Here is a 17,718-nt window from a genome sequence, read left to right on the forward strand (position 1 = left end):
TAATCTTTTCATGTCCAAAGTAGAACAGCAGTTCCATATTGCCAGACGATAACCAACAGTCATGTCGATGAATAGAGACGCTTTCTCCTACTCCTATGTTTAGGCTAAGCAGCCAGCATGAATATCTACACTCATACTATCATGTGAAAGCTCCCTCTCTCTCTCAGAAATATGTCTCCAAGTCTCATCTAATGCTATTCATTTTGTAAAACTACTGTATATTATTATATTATTACTATTATAAAACATTGCATAGTTATTGTGTGCATAAACTTCAACATTAAAAAAATATTTACAGTGCACACACGTAATGGCCAGCCAAAACGTGTGTAAACTCGAGCACCGAACAAAAGGGTAATATAATAATTATATGCGGATGTACATGTACTTCCTGTACCTTATTTGCGATAGCTATTGTAAAAGCTCCCTTAATATACAGAATGATTGAGCCAATGCAAATAAAATACATCCGTATGCTGAGCATGTTGCAATTAATCGCAAGCACCATTGACAATACAGAATAAAATACAATAGATTTATAATACAATAGATTTATATCAAATGATTCTAAAAACATTGTTTATACTGAAGATCACTCATTATTAAATAATGTTTGCCATAGAATTGTCTTACATCGGTTAATTGTCATGCTATTATGTTATTTCGGGAGATGATAAATCTATTTATATACTTAAATATATGGCAGAATGTCCTGAGGGATATATGTTGGATCTCTTTTTACCGATGATCCAAGTCGTTTCATTTGCTGAACAATTCTCTTGAAGTGAAATTTGTAGGTGTAACGTTTACCATGTATTTTTGTGAGGATCATTTTATCATAATAATAACGGAGTGCACGGGAAAGCTTGTCATATGTCATGTTAGCCTTCTTTTTCTTTTCTCCCCATTTTCGAGCAACTTCATCGGGATTGACCATACGAAACTCTCCAAATGTAGGTTCCCAGGCAATACTAGTCACATGCTGCTCGGGTTCTTCGAGTAGGGATAATAGAAACTGCCACAGCTGCATCTGACCACCTGTGGAAATAAATGTATGCTACAAAAACAAAATCATTCTCAATTTTGATTAGAAATACTTAAGAGCAAGAAGACATACTGAGACAGTAATGAGAAGAACGTAATGAGACTAGCAATAGTTTGTTATTGCGGTTTGGAATTAATTAGGTGAGGAGGAGAGGAGCACATCGTGTCCACCTTGAACATATGTTAGCATCTATCTCACACCTTCTCATCTTTAAATGCTAACTCATATTATTAAGAAAGACATTAATCATGTGTTACGCTAACGCTTATCACAATGCATTAGAGGTGTCAGCAGCGCTAATGCAATGACAATGTACAAAATGTTCTTTTATTTATTGGTAACAATTACATATGAACCTGTCTGCGCGCCTTGTGAAAGAATGTGTGAAAGTGTGGGATTTGTTTCAGGTCAAGGTCACGGCACGGCATGTTGTGGGGTTTGTTTCAGGTCAAGGCCATGGCACGGCATGTATATAAAAATTTAACTACCTTTGGTTATATTCTTTGTTCTTTTATTTGCAACAAAAAAAACCAAGTGGCCTGAGTTTTCAAATTTTTTATGATACTGAATACCTCTAGAGTGGTTTTAAAAGATACTAAATCTGTGACTTCCCTGTGCAATCTGTATTATGAAGTACAGTATATGCTATTTGCTGATGATCAGCACTAGCCTAACCTTCAAGCTACCCAGCCCTTGATGACTGCGCTGCAATTTCTCCTTAATGGTTGGTTAATCTGATCTAAGGCTAGCTTTCCCCTGTGTTCATACTTTAGTTGAGTTCTTGCACAAAAAAAGTCTTTCATGCAAAAAGATTTTTATGCATTTATTCATGTGATCTGTATACACCTAACCCTGTTTCATCTTCGATGTACATACCTAACTCTGTTTCATCTTCGATGTACATACCTAATCCTGTTTCATCTTCGATGTACATACCTAACCCTGTTTCATCTTCGATGTACATACCTAACCCTGTTTCATCTTCGCTGTACATACCTAACCCTGTTTCATCTTCGCTGTACACACCTAACCCTGTTTCATCTTCGCTGTACACACCTAACCCTGTTTCATCTTCGCTGTACATACCTAACCCTGTTTCATCTTCGCTGTACATACCTAACCCTGTTTCATCTTCGATGTACATACCTAACCCTGTTTCATCTTCGATGTACATACCTAACCCTGTTTCATTTTCGCTGTACATAGAATTTGCCTACACCATTTAATACAAGCTAGACTTATCTAACACTGTTTTATCTGCGCTGTACATGCTACAAAATTTCATGTGAACAGTACATAACTACATTATTTCATGTAAGCTTGGCATTACCTACATTGTTTCACGTTGGGTTCAAATGACTGCATTGACTTTATAAAGGAAAATTTAGGGAAACAAAGAAGTTTATCAACTAAAAATTAGTTATTGGGTTTCACCTCGTGTCATTAAATGTTGGAACCATTTTTGTCTTGCTTAAATAAAAGCATGAAATGTTTGTTTTATGATTTTTTTGCATAATTTGAGCAAAACGTACTTGAACTATTGCTCTAAGCGAAGAAACAGAAACTGAAAATAGGTTAGCTACATCTAATTAAAACAGGAAATAGAGGTTTTTCCATTACAATGGGTAAATAAGACCTGTAACTATAAGCAATTAGATATGAGAGTTTTCTTCTAGAAAGAACAAACATTTGTACACCGGTGAAGAGTTGAGCAAATTATCTTTTGTAAATGAGCAGAAGGAATAACAATATTAATAACAAACTGATGACATCTCATTAGTTTGTTATTAATATTACATAAGACTTAACGCATTTAGCCAGCTATGGAGTGTAGGTGTAGCTGTAGAGCATGCACTGTAGTGTATATTAAAATATCTAGTGTGCATCCTTCACTCGGGCGGAAAGGGTTGACAAGTAACTGGAAAATTTAAGGTCTTTCACAGCAATGAGCTCAGAGAGTAACAGTAACAGAGAGTAGACACTTCATGGTATAACAGAGAGTAGACACTTCATGGTATAACAGAGAGTAGACACTTCATGGTATAACAGAGAGTAGACACTTCATGGTATAACAGAGAGTAAACACTTCATGATGTAACAGAGAGTAGACACTTCATGATGTAACAGAGAGTAGACACTTCATGATGTAACAGAGAGTAGACACTTCATGATGTAACAGAGAGTAGACACTTTATGATGTAACAGAGAGTAAACACTTCATGATGTAACAGAGAGTAGACACTTCATGATATAACAGAGAGTAGACACTTCATGATGTAACAGAGAGTAGACACTTCATGATATAACAGAGAGTAGACACTTCATGATGTAACAGAGAGTAGACACTTCATGATGTAACAGAGAGTAGACACTTCATGATATAACAGAGAGTAGACACTTCATGATGAACCTGAATAGTGAAGACAAATTAAATAGAATGTTAACAATCAGAGTATATAAAACCTAAAGTGTATGAAGGCTAAATTTCTGTTCCAAAAATGTTTAAATACACGTATTACATTTCAAAACACATGTTTTACATTTTTAAGTTTGTGCATTACATGGTTCTTTTTATAACTTTTAAAGAAATCCTTCTTGAATGCACTATTAACATTTGTCATTCTGGCACACCATAAATACAAGGCATGTCTACATGGAGAACTGTCATTATTGGTTACAGAATAAGGTTATAGTTAGACAAACTGACAAACTCAGGGCCACAGATTGGCTAGTGTTAATGCAAACATTACGTATCACCGATTTACAGACAAAATTATTCATGATGTTGTCATGACATATTCACAATTGTTTCTTACAGATTTAGTGTCAGATATTTCTTAATGGGTAGCACTTGCTCTAGTCTCACAGTCTTGTCAGCATTGATATGAATAGAACATGTCAGTCAGATGTTCAATCTTATTATAATAAATTTTAATAGTCTTTGATAGCTGCCCTGTAAAGCCCATGCTGCCTGTATTAAAATAACAAAAGCTGTAAATGTGATTTTATAAAATAGAACTCATTTGGACAGCTTTTTGATAAACTGGTACATAGAGAAATCTGTATTTGATAAACTCGTACATACAAAAACCTGTAATTGATAGACTTGTACATATAGAAATCTGTATTTGATAGACTCATACATACAAAAACTTTTATTTGATAGACTCATACATACAGAAACCTGAATTTGATAGACTCGTACATAAAAAAAACATGTATTTGTTAGACTCGCACATACAAAAACCTGTATTTGCTAAACTTGTACATATAGAAACCTGTATTTGATAGACTCGTACATAACAAAACATGTATTAGATAGACTCGCACATACAAAAACCTGTATTTGCTAGACTTGTACATATAGAAACCTGTATTTGATAGACTCGTACATAAAAAAAACATGTATTAGATAGACTCGCACATACAAAAACCTGTATTTGCTAGACTTGTACATTTAGAAACCTGTATTTGATAGACTTGTATATACAGAAACTTGTATTTGATAGGCTCGCACATACAGAAACCCGTATTTGATAGACTAGTACATATAAAAACCTGTATTTGATAGACCTTTATATACAGAAACCTGATTTGATAGACTTGTACATACATAAACCTGTATTTGATACTCGTACATATAAAAGCCTGTATTTGATAGATTTGTACATACAGAAAACTGTATTTGATAGACTGTACCATATAGAAAACTGTATTTGATAGACTTTACCATATAGAAAACTGTATTTGATAGACTTGTACATAGAGAAACTTGTACTTTCAACATTTAGCTGGCAATGGCTTCAGTTGATATTCAATGATATTCAACTTGATTTATTCATCTCAGTCATATATCAACTTGTTAACCCTTTGACTGGGTTAACTGGGTAAAGCCCTGCAAAAACCACTGCAAATCGTGTAATTTATTTTTTAAAACTCAATAAAATCGGTATTCTATGAACATACATAGCTCAAACTGAAATTTATTTCTATTAATAAGAACCTTTTGTACGTAAACATTCATTTACATGTGTACTACTACAAAAAGCTAGTAGAACTAGGCACAATTGTCAATGTATGAACTGCTTGGAAGAATTCCTTTCGGCAGAGTCCAACGCCACAGCGCAGCCAACGCCAGTCATCCGAGCTACCGTAATGATCACTTTTCTCTGTATATATTCAAAGTTTCAGAGTTTAGGTCACTACCATCATCTGAATTATTATTATTATTATATTGATCAAACAAAAGATCACTAATGATCACGGGATCAAATAAATCTTTATTTTTTGGTTTTGAACGTCGAGCTGTATGTTGACTGGTTTTTCCACCTCCATTTTTTCAAAGGATTCGCGATGTTTTTAGTTTTTAGCACAAAGCAATGCTTTTCAGATGATAGTTTTATATTTTCATTCATCGACCAACATCTTGTTGATAATAATTAAATCTTACTAATGTTTATATCTTTTGTTTATTGTTACTAGGTGACACCTTTATAAACGTCTGCCGAAAGCGACATAAAAGTTGTTTCCCCACAGAACCGATAAACGACATGGTCATTTCCCCAGCCAAAGGGTTAAAGGTGCATTGCAAGATCTTTGATGCCATGGCATGGGTTTGTCGCCCATATCACTCTATATATAAATCTAATATATAGTAGTATTGTGTAACAACAGACAAAAAAATTGTAGTGTCGGTAGTTTTGTCGACTGTTTTGTCACCCGTTTTTGTGTTGTTGGCCGGTTGTTTTGTTTTCATGTCTGTGTCCAGTTATAGAGATTAAAATCTTGCAGTTAAAATCTGCGTTGCAGAGGTTTTCAACTCACGATATTTAAATCACAAGCCTACCAACAAGCGGCATAACCACCAGGCTAAGCTATGTTGTATAGAAGTATTAGCAAAAGCAGATAGAGTAATGGAGAAACGACTAAACACCAGAGACATGCAATATTACAATGCACATGACATCTAATACATTAAAGGATCAGCAATAAAGACAGTCATCATTATATATTCATCTACAAGCAGCTTAGAAACCTGTGGAAGTAGCTCATGAGGAAAGAGACATCAATTGACACGCCAGGAAACCATTAAAAGATGTCAGACCTGTACCAGATACGACCAAGACTATTGGAATTAGTCACCATTTCAACCATTACACTCCCATGATGTACTTGAGACAAGTTCACCTAATTGCTAATCCTCTGCAACATAAAGAACAGAACCCGAGCTCCTAAACACCTTCTCACAGGCTAACAGAGACATCTATTAAAGAGAACAGCTCCCATGACTCAGTGTCTCTCTGTCTGCAGTCGATCTATCTATCTCTCCTTCCTGAAGGACCTGCTGAGGCTCCCTCCACCTGCTGAGGCGTGTTCCTCTACCTCTGAAGCCTCCTTCTCTCTTCCCTCTGCCTCTGAAGCCTCCATTTCTTCCCTCTACCTATAGAGCTTCCTTCTCCATCATCACCTGACCCTCTTCTACTTCGCTATCTAAACTACCGGGCCTCTACATATAAGGGCTGGCATGACTCTCATCTGACTATCGAAACTCGCAGCCGTACGAACCGAGCAAGCAAATATGGATGACCGTTCGAGTAAGGGTATAACTTTTATCGGCTATTTTACCCTTTTGCCATTAATACTATTGTTTAAAATTCTGTTAGTTGTGTATTTTAACTGTTAGACTTATAGAATAAAGAATTAACTTACTGGTAAATATCAGTATTGCTTACAACAGCTTAACACCTTCACTTGTACCTGAACCAGTAATAATCCAATTAGTTTCCTTGATGACAAAATAAAAGTACACAAACTGAACATAGTCAAAATAAAATGAAACGACAAAGCAAATTCAACACTGATGTTGTGTATGGATTTGGATTAGTTATGCGTAACATAATTCCCCACATCCACTCATAACAGCCATTCTTATGATAAGTGACACTTTTACATATAAGTATATCCTTATCGCGATTGCACACGTTAAATATGCATTTATTACCATTCATTAATATTATCTTTTACTATTGTTATTTTTTAGAAATCTTTTAAAAGCTTATTTTTGCACTATTATCCATTACCTAGTTTTTAATTTGTAATTTTCAAATGTGCCGTTACACTCGTATTTCCGGTTTTAGTAGATCTGTAAATGTTAAATACTTTGTATTATCTAGAGTAGGAATTGCCTTTACATTCTCTCTCCGTTTGGTCAGACAAAGTATCAGACAAAGACAGTTTGATATCTCATTTTTCACGTATCGTCCATTAAAACTTTGAATACAATGTACTTCTGCTGCAACAGTAATATTTTTTATACACACTTCTATGTACTCATTGTTTATTTTTTCTCTTAATTTCTTTGAACTGCACAAAAACACTTTTCTCATGATATGAAATTTAAGTTAGTATAGTAAATGTTGTATATGTTAAATAAAAATAAGTTTTCTGTGCAAATACTTTTTTATTACTTGCGCAACATCGCACATCATAAAGTAAAACTATAAATAAGAAAGAAGATGTATGTTCACATTTACTAAAATTGATTATCTCTTAAATTTGTTTCTTGTTTTTACAAACATCAGGCCCTAGCAAGTCTTTTGCTAGTGCAAGAAACAAAAATTGTAGCATGAAACTATTTTAGTAGCATCCAATAAATGGAGAAATTAGATAGATGGATACGGTATATGGATAGATTAGATATATCGATAAATTAGATAGATGGATAGATTTGATAGGTGGATAGATAAACAGATTAGATAGATAAATAGATTAGATAGATTTAGATAGATTAGATGAATATGTAGATATATTAGAAATATTGACAGATGACACAGATGGATAGATTTGATAGATGGATATATGGATAGATTAGATAGATTGATAAACTAAATAAATGAATAGATTTAATAGATTAGATAGAAAGATAGATTAGATAGATGGATAGATTAAATAGAAGGATAGATTAGACAGAAATATAGATTGGATAGCTGGGCAGATTAGATAGAAGAATATATACGATAGATGAATAGATTAGATAGATAAATAGATTGAATAGATAAATAGATTAGATAGCTACCTTGAGCTCGGATACGCTTGATCAGCTTCTCCTTATATTCTTGAAGGACAACTGGGTTTGTTTCTAAAAAGAAATAAATAAATGTTCACCCAGCTTCACTCGGTATCCACACTATCACTTGACTATCACTTGAGTATCACTCGACTATCACTTGAGTATCACTCGACTATCACTTGACTATTACTTGACTATCACTTGACTCTCACTTGACTATCACTTAACTATCACTTAACAATCACTTGACTATCACTTGACTATCACTTGACTATCACTTGACTATCACTTCAGTATCACTTGACTATCACTTGACTATCACTTCACTATCATTTCACTAACACTTCACTATCATGTTGTTCTCCACTGCTAGAGTGGTTCAAAACTTCTTGAATATTGTTACTTTTTGTAGCCATCAAAATTTTAGCTGAAGTTTTTTATTGTATTTAAGCTACACCAAAACTATTAGCTGGCTTAGTAAAATTCGGGGCATTCTAAATTTAGAGTAGTTTTTAAGTGTGAAAGGAAGGTCATACGCTCTAATCTGATTTGACTATCAAAGAGATTGAATAAAAATATGAGAGAACAATGCTGCCGAGCGTTTGAAGCAGCCTACATATCAATTACACAACATTACACAGCAATCCTGTCAGCATTATGCAGGTGCTGCCGATAGAAGGCGTTAGTCGAAATAACAAAAGCCAGCTATAAGTATTTTATGTACAACAATACGATTGGAGTAACAGTGTTAGCCTAACTGCAGTGTCTAGGAAAACAATGCACAGATGATTAGCGCAGGTGGCTTCAATAAACTTGATTGTCAGTCTAGATAGAGACTCTATTTGTCGAATGAAAGCAATAGAAATAGGTAAAGACTTTTTCCACGTGGGAATGAAAAAGGCACTAGTGTGTAGAATAAGTACTGATTAGATACATCTTGCAAGAGTTAGGCTGGTGAGTTACGCACCTTGTGAACCCTCGCAGCAAGACATAACTCGGTACTAATCTCACTCTTATAGTAAACATACTCGCCTTTGTTTAGATTAACAATCTTGTTTGCAATAAAAGATCAGCCAGTCATGAAGTAATGGAAACCAATCCCTGTTGCCTTTATGTCCTAATGCAGCCCGCCGAGTGCGATACGTTCACATGGCCTCCCGAGATATTACATTACTCTTTCAAGCACTTAATCTATGGGACCCAACTGTGGCAGGCCCTATAATGTGATAGTATATAGTGTCTGTCGGCCAACATTATGTGAGATTACCTGCTTTATATAAAAATTGAGAGCTGCGAATGATGCTGACCTACATATTTTATCACCTCACATTCCATCCAGACAAATTTAAACTAGAGTTCTGAATGCGATGAGTTGGTGACAACTTTTCCAAGATGCCCACTTCGGTGCACTAAACCTCCCAACCCTCCAAACCCTCAAAACCCTGCTAACCAGGTGCCATGCGCTATCCATCTCAAACAGGAGCCCCCAACCCTCCAAACCCTGCTAACCAGGTGCCATGCGCTAGCCATCTCAAACAGGAGCCCCAAACCTCCTAATCCTCCAAACCCTGCTAACCAGGGGCCCCCAAACCTTCCACCATTACCTATAGGTTTATTGAATAACAAACAATAAGAATAGTTAATTGATTTAACATTTTTGCACTTGACAATATGGACAAGCAAACAAAAATCTTTCATATTATCTCATTTTTAGAATGGTTTAAACATATAAAACTTCTTCTGGTCAACTTTCCATTATTACATTTAGGTTTTTAGGCATGTGCCAGAACTTTTGCTAAATCTAATAGAAAAATGTTATTTTTACCAGTTCTTTTACTCATGTTACAGTAGGGGCCTATGAGTGAGCTGCACGAAACTGGGTTGAAGACATCTTTATTAGAGCCATGTTTCTAATTACGGCGGGTTGACGATTACGTATCTTTGATCAAGCATTTCTCTAACACTCTCACCCGAAGAAGTTTTCAATTTTCTTAGAAGTTCAATTTATTCATTACACAAATCCAAAGCACGATAGATAAGAAGTATATTCAGTGCAGTTATTGTGCAGTTATAGTACAGTTATAGTGCAGTCATTGTGCAGTTATAGTACAGTTATAGTACAGTTATAGTACCGTCATTGTGCAGTTATAGTACAGTTATAGTACAGTTATAGTGCAGTTATAGTGCAGTCATTGTGCAGTTATAGTACAGTTATAGTACAGTTATAGTGCAGTTATAGTGCAGTCATTGTGCAGTTATAGTGCAGTTATAATACAGTTATAGTACAGTTATAGTGCAGTTATAGTGCAGTTATAGTGCAGTCATTGTGCAGTTATAGTACAGTTATAGTACAGTTATAGTGCAGTTATAGTGCAGTTATAGCAGAGCTGCTCTCAAATCATGGTGATTTGAATATTTGAAGAAAATCATTTTGTACTGATTTGACACAAATGATGATTTGATTCGATTTGAAAAGTTTTGGAAGTAACTTGAATTGATTTGAAGTATCGGGCTGATTTGAAGACCTGATTTGAAAAATAATTCAAATCACATCGCTATTGATAGCCTTGTCTTCTGTAACCGATCGAAACATTTTCACGACATTTGCGTAGTTAGCCCAAACTTTGGCAAGAAATGCACACCATCAGTACCGAGGCTAAGCAACCGCGTGTGTGTGTGTCCCTCTACAGAAAAAAGAAAAGGACCGTGTGTTGTGTGTGTAAAAGAAATCAACATGAGCAGCTCTGGTAAGTTGTGGAAAAGGCATGTTTGTAGTTGTGGTGCTGGCATTGAATACTTTGATGTCAATTATTTGATTGCTAGTAATTGGTTGTGACTATCCCACTTTAACCTCACAAACACTAGCCAAAATAAAAATTACTTGTGCTGTGCCTACGGCATGAATGAATGAATATAGTATTATAATATATAATATTCTATACAATACTATTCCATGCCGCCCACACATTCAATATTCACAGTAATGACAATGTTCATGAATATAAATATGCATTATATTATAATTGGGTAGGATTTAATTAATAAAATAAATTAAAATTTTATTTGTTATATCAAATTTATTAGAATAATATTAAATAACATGTTGATTTAATTTATTATTTTAAGTTATAAAAGAATAGCATAACAGTAACATTCTATCCAAGTAAGTATAATAAATGTAATATTTATATATCATACATAGTTTTAACATTACCATTTATCTATACATTATTATTATATAATTAATTATATTATATGTATAATAATATAATTAATAATATTTTATACACAGTGACTTACTTACTAAGTGAAGTATAATACTTAAAACGGGATTTCGTTTAAAAAGGACGATGTACAAAAAGAGGAAGTCACATGCACTCAGCAAATACAAACATGTGTTAATGAAGATATGTTGGCTGATTTTTTGAATAGAGCACCTTTAGCTAGTACCAGTAACCTAGATACAGTACATCAGGAGATTGAAAAGTATATGGCGAAAAGCAGATCTTTTTGTAACACTCTAAGCTATTGGCAAGGTGAGACACAGTTACTGAGGCTTAGCAAGCTGGCGCTGAAGATCCTTTCAGTACCAGCTTCATCAGCTCCCATAGAACGGGTTTTTAGTAAAAGTGGTTTCATCATGAGGCCACACAGGAGCTCCTTGACATCTGTAAACTTGTGCAAGCTAGTTTTTCTAAAATGCAACAAGTGTATTTAAGTAAATGTGTTAATATTATGTAACTGTTGATTATAGGCTCAATGCTTAGTTTCATTTCCTTCAAGTTCAAGCCTCAGTAACTGTGTTTCACTTGCCAATATTGTCAGGTTTTATCTTATATTTGTATCTTATATTTTGTAACTTTAAACAAGTATCTAAAGTTGTTTTTTTTACATTTGTACATTCTTGCTTAAAAGCTTCAATAAAAGCAGTCACAGCCATGACCATAAACTGTTACATAACCCTCCACTCATTCATTGATGTATCCAGCCAATGGTATGATGTGCTTTGCCATGATGTTTTAATATACCTCGTAGAACAAAGAAAAAAACCTTATCTAGTGATGATTTTAGCATACATAACACATATAGTGGTACAGAGATACAGCTATACTATTCCTATCCATAGAACCCAAAACGGGCACGGGGGCAAATCCCCTACCCTTTCCCCCTGGTTCAGGTCCAATGGATAGGAAGAGTACAGGCTATGCCGCTACAGCTACACTGTAGATTGATCATACTATGCAATAATTGAGCAAACAATTTGAAAGAGTATTTCAAATCATTCTCAAATGATTCAAGATTTGAATTCGTTATTGAGCTGATTTGATTTGCTTTGCTTCGAATCTGCTGACAACGGTAGGGGATTTGATTTGATTTGTAGTTTGCCGAATATGATTTGATTTGATTTGAGTCATAAAAAAGTCATTTGAAAGCAGCTCTGAGTTATAGTACAGTTATAGTGCAGGCACTGTACAGTTATAGTACAGTTATAATGCAGTTACCGGGCACAGGGTACATGACGGAGTAAGAAAGTAATATAGCAGGCAAGCTTCCCTATCTTCACTGAACTTTGTGTGAATGTTGCGAGTTAGACAATTAGAATAGCGATGAACTTGATGGCTAGCAATGAGAATGGCTGCTGCCAACTGGCATCATGAATTCTTCCTGTGCGACTTAGATTTGCATAGCTGTGCATAAAGGAGATGACAGTTTGATACCCTTGCCTTACTTTACCATACCCTTACCAAGCTCTTAAATAGCCGATACAAACCTGCAAGCTGTTTGATATTCAATACCAGTTGCCCTCTCACGTTCTCAGTTGCTAATTAACTTTCATTGCTACACAGCAGTGCCCTTACCGCTCGCAATCAACATGTGTCTGCCATCTCAAATGTCCACGTTTCACCTACTTCTCTGAACGCTAAATACTCGGTCGGTCTTTCTAGGAACACTCAATAGTCTATTCGCTATTAATAGCTTACATGTTTTCACTGATTTTCGTGTAGCTTTCAACATAGATCGTCATAACTGCTTGAGTGACAGATTCAGCTGTACCAATTAATCTATGTCACCCTTGACCTAATTATAACTCTGTTAATGGTCTCGCGAGGACTTGGCTACAGGTTTGATCACTTTTACAAGTGTCCAAGCTGCATGACCATTGCAAAAATGGTAAAAAAGTAAAAGTAATTATGCATATAATTAAATTACTCATAAAAACAATTATTTTTGCGTAAAGGCTTCAGACATACTAAACTACTAGAGTATAAACATGTTCAGTTGAAGTACGTGTACATGTTAACATAGCATGTTACATACATACATGTTAACATGTTAACATAGCCTTCTGCTGTTGCGAATGCTCATACTAAACTACTAAAGTATGAACATGTTCAGTTGAAATACATGTTAACATAGCATGTTACATACATACATGTTAACATGTTAACATAGCCTTCTGCTGTTGCGAATGCTCATGGTTGATTAAAGTTAACTTGTAACCCTCGCAGCGCTATAAATCCTTGTCATAGGATGCAACGATTTTTTAAAGAATTTGTGCTCATTTAACACAAAAAAAATAAAAAAATTCAACACTTTCAGTTAAGATCTACCAACAAGAGAGACAGTTTAATGATTACTTATAGATGGCCGGCTGTCATCTTTACTTTTATATGCTTCATTAAAGAAAATTTTAGTAATTTGCTAGCAAGCAGATGAAATTAATATTGTTATATTATACTTATCATGGCTGTTAAAAGCTGTAAACTTTATCTCCTAGAATTGAGGGTATAAGCTGAGACTCTAATAACATTTTGCATATAATCAAGAAAACTGGTCATTGTGTTGCTCCAGAAAATGGTACAAGATGCTTTTAAACACATTTCAATAAAGAAATATACCTAAGCATTAGTGTAATATATGACACATTTGCAACAATAATGAGGGTACTTGTCATTCTAACGTTACACTTCACCCATAAATAGGCGAATGTGTAGAGCTATAACTGTCTCGCAACAACATGTATGTAAGATGTGAGTATGCAATAAAGAGGAGTACTTTTAGAAACATGCTTCACCAATTTTTCAAAACCTGAAATATCTTACTGAAGATTAGAACAAGGTTGAAAACCAAGTTCGCTTAATCTTTTATTGCATTCTGCCATTTTCTGCCTCCATTACCTACCCGCTATTCCCTACCCGCTATTCTGTACCCGCTATTCCCTACCAGCTATTCCCTACCTGATATTACCTACCTGATATTACCTACCTGCTATTCCCTACCCCCTATTCCCTACCTGCTATTCCCTACCTGCTACTCCATACTCACTATTCCTTACCTGCTATTCCGAACCCGCTATTCCGAACCTGCTACTCCTTCCGTACCTGCTATTCCGTACTTGCCATTAGCTCGCTACTCTCTAATACAGATCTACTAGCACCTACTATTCTTCCTCCTTGCTCACCGGCATTCTGCCAACCAAGATCAGTCGATCGCCATCTGTCAATCACTATTTACTCTCACGCGCTCCTAGAAATCACCATCCACTATATCTAATTTATGCTGTAAACTTGAATACTTTTTCTGTCTAAGATGCTAGCTGTGCTGATTTTACCTTCACTGGCGAACTCTTCAAAGGCAACCCGCTGTTGTTGGTTGGAGTTGAAGAGAAATTGTGTTTCTTCTCTCTGTAAGTTTTGAACACTCTGCACATGCTCCTCATATGTCGGAGGAGGAAGGCTCAGAATAGTGCATGTTTGCAATGGTGCCACAGGACTTGGTGCGGCTATCAGTTTTGGCAGCACATTCAACACCGACAGCCTAAACAATGATCATAGATGAGTTGTAACAACTTACATGTAAGGGGGAATAAGTAATCATTTCAAATATTTCTTTGTAATATCATCTATCATGTAGCTTCTATCACTCAGCTAAGTCATACCTTCATGCGTGTACAAAAATTTAAAGGTATGAATTAACATGATCTCATATAGCGTGTTAAAATATAAAAGTACAACTTAGCATGATCTCATGTAACATGTTAAAATATAAAGGTATGACTTAGCATGATCTCATGTAGCATGTAGAAATATAAAGGTACGACTTAGCATGATTGCATGTAGCATGTTAAAGTATAAAGGTACGACTTAGCATGATCTCATGTAGCTAGCATGTTAAAATGTGTAAAATGGAATACCTACTTTGCTAGCAAAAGCTGTTTATATTGCAAAACCTTTATTCAGCCTCGTTTGTCAGTCATAATATTTTTTCCATTTTGTTCAGCATTTCTGTAAAAGGAAATGCTGAACTCGATTTTATAAGCTTACCTCGCTATATGAGTTTGCTGTAGGCATACAGCTGGTGGAGCGGTCTGATTCTGGAGGGTCTGATTCTGGAGGGTACTCAGCTGTGTAACCCTAGAATCATTCTGTTCCTTTATGCCAACCTCGATCTTTTCTGACACGGCTGACATGGCTGGTAGGGTTGGTGGTGAATTAAATGTTCTTTTTGTCTGACTGGCTGATTGGGATGCATCAGTTACAAATTGAGTACTACTATGCTGGTGAATCGGGGTGAGAGCGATTTGAGGTATGACTTCTTGCAAAGGAGCAGCAGTAGAAAAGCAGATAGATTGTAAATTAGGTTGTTCGAATGCTAAGTCTGCTTGATTTGATTTCTGGTACGAATCGACAAATTCATTGCAAGACGATAAAAAGCTTTCGACACTAGACGGGGAATCTATCCAGTCCTGGTCGAGAGTACTTGTCGGGCTGAATGTTGTACACGTGTCATATCCTGCATCATCGCAAGCTTTTGGTTCAACAAACGTAAAATCTTTTTCTTCAAAATATGAGCTACAAAGTTCCTCAAGTTTGATATTTAGGAGATCGGCATCAGATTGGGGTTGTTTTTCAGCAGGAGACGGAGGAGAGTTGTTGAAGCAGTCTTCGAGCTTGCACCTGTAGTCTTCAACAGATTTCGGCTCTATCTTTACGTCAAGCAGTGTTGGGTTAAATACTATGTCTTCAGCTGGACTATTGTCATTCCACTTCATGACGAAAAGAGAAGAGGGTAGAGCATGAACTCTGACTGACGGACTGGTACTGAGCTGTCCTTACCTGAGGAGGCCCTAAACTGAATAAGACATAATTACTGCCCATCTAAGTGATGCGTAGGCTGCAAGCAATCAGATCGCATCACGCTGTGTGTGTTAGCTTTGTATCTAGAGTGTATATATATGCCGTCTTATTCTCTGTTTGACCTACGTGACCTTTTTTCTTCAACATCGCTACCCTTTTCAAAATTCATATATAGGCAGGAAAAGCATATTTGCCAGTTTTACCAGCAGAAAGGGAATAACGTAATGTCGTTTATATACCACGATAAACCAATAACAGCTTGAGAAATTCTGTTGAAAGAGAGTCAACAACACGGCCTTTCGTGTGGCAAGCGTCTTCACTAGCATTTGTGATATTGTCACTAAAGCAGGCAAAGCCTAATCGTTATTGCAAAGCTCTTATTAGATTGCTTAAAAGCGTCAATTTTACAGATCTTACATCATATTCTTATCTTAAGCTGTTGAAAACTAAAGGTATGTAAGGAATGCCAAGCATTGTTGTCTGTCATACAAATCAGGGGCGGATCTAGGAAAAAAATTGTGTGGTGCAAAATTTGTGTAATATATCTAGAGTGGGAGGGGGTGCGCGGGCGACCCCTTTACCTGGCCCCGCGTTAGCGAAACCTTTTGAAATTTAGGCATCTTAGAATGAAGGAGAGGTGTGTTTGAGCCCAAAAAAGTGTAATCATTTATTTGCAGCAAACAACAAGTTTAGAGGTAAAAATTGACAATAGATATAATTAATTAAATTGGTGTTTTATAATGTTCCTTATGCAGTACTATAAGTATGTTCCTTATATAACTATGTTCCTTATACAGTACTTGTACTATGTATATCAAGATTACACGTAAACAGAAAGTTAACAAACATTTGTGCAATAAAATAAAATCAAGACAAAATCAATCACAAAACCTCAACAGACATTTGGTTTGGCTGTGCAGAAATAAGCCATCATTTCTGCAAACTACCACAAAAAATGTTTTGTAGTATTAGCTACATAACGCTGCTATTATAAAACAGACACATTAGGGCATACTTTTTTTAATTGTTGTTTTGTCGTCGAAAGAAATGATCCAAAGTTCGTTCTTGATCTTCCTTTTGAGACATTTTGCTTTGAAATTGCTTGTAGCACTTCTTTCGTAAAAGTTGTGGCTCAATTGGGGGTGTTTATTGGGATCACTCTCATTTGTCTATAAGCTAAACAAATTCAGGTCAATGTTATTAAAACTGGTTCATTATAACGAGCTCTACTAGGCCGTTTCTGTTTATTCCCCCCAAAGCAAGTTCTCAGTGAAATGAATTGTAATTTGCTCAATTCTTGATGGATTTTAAATCTTTTTTTTAAATTTCCTCCATATTTATGGTGGTGCATTTGCACCATATGCACCACAGTAGATCCGCTCCTGCAAATTATGTGATACTCCGGTGAAGGAAACTTTGTATTTTGCATTATTAGTTGTTATGGACCTCTAACCCAATTATCAAAA

The 17,718-nt window shown here is 35.6% G+C and overlaps 1 protein-coding gene across 1 annotated transcript; it reads right to left on the reverse strand.

Annotated features, from left to right (window-relative positions):
• Positions 1-207: 207 nt before the first annotated feature.
• On the reverse strand, positions 208-16,276 carry LOC137405605 (uncharacterized). The gene is made up of 4 exons (XM_068091928.1): positions 15,440-16,276; positions 14,728-14,933; positions 8,121-8,183; positions 208-1,038 (listed from the first exon to the last, which is right to left on the reverse strand). The coding sequence occupies exons 1-4, from the start codon at positions 16,165-16,167 to the stop codon at positions 692-694; spliced, it is 1,344 nt and encodes a 447-aa protein (XP_067948029.1). The 5' UTR covers positions 16,168-16,276; the 3' UTR covers positions 208-691.
• Positions 16,277-17,718: the final 1,442 nt, after the last annotated feature.

Source organism: Watersipora subatra, chromosome 1 (assembly GCF_963576615.1).
Source record: "Watersipora subatra chromosome 1, tzWatSuba1.1, whole genome shotgun sequence".
NCBI lineage: Eukaryota > Metazoa > Bryozoa > Gymnolaemata > Cheilostomatida > Watersiporidae > Watersipora > Watersipora subatra.

Excerpts from the sequence above, each read along its gene's own strand:
- LOC137405605 (XM_068091928.1), bottom strand. The coding sequence starts at position 16,167 with ATGAAGTGGAATGACAATAGTCCAGCTGAAGACATAGTATTTAACCCA. Across the intron at positions 14,934-15,439 it reads CAGCAAACTCATATAGCGAG|GCTGTCGGTGTTGAATGTGC; the intron begins GTAAGCTTATAA and ends ATCATTGTTTAG. Across the intron at positions 1,039-8,120 it reads CAAGCGTATCCGAGCTCAAG|GTGGTCAGATGCAGCTGTGG; the intron begins GTAGCTATCTAA and ends TTATTTCCACAG.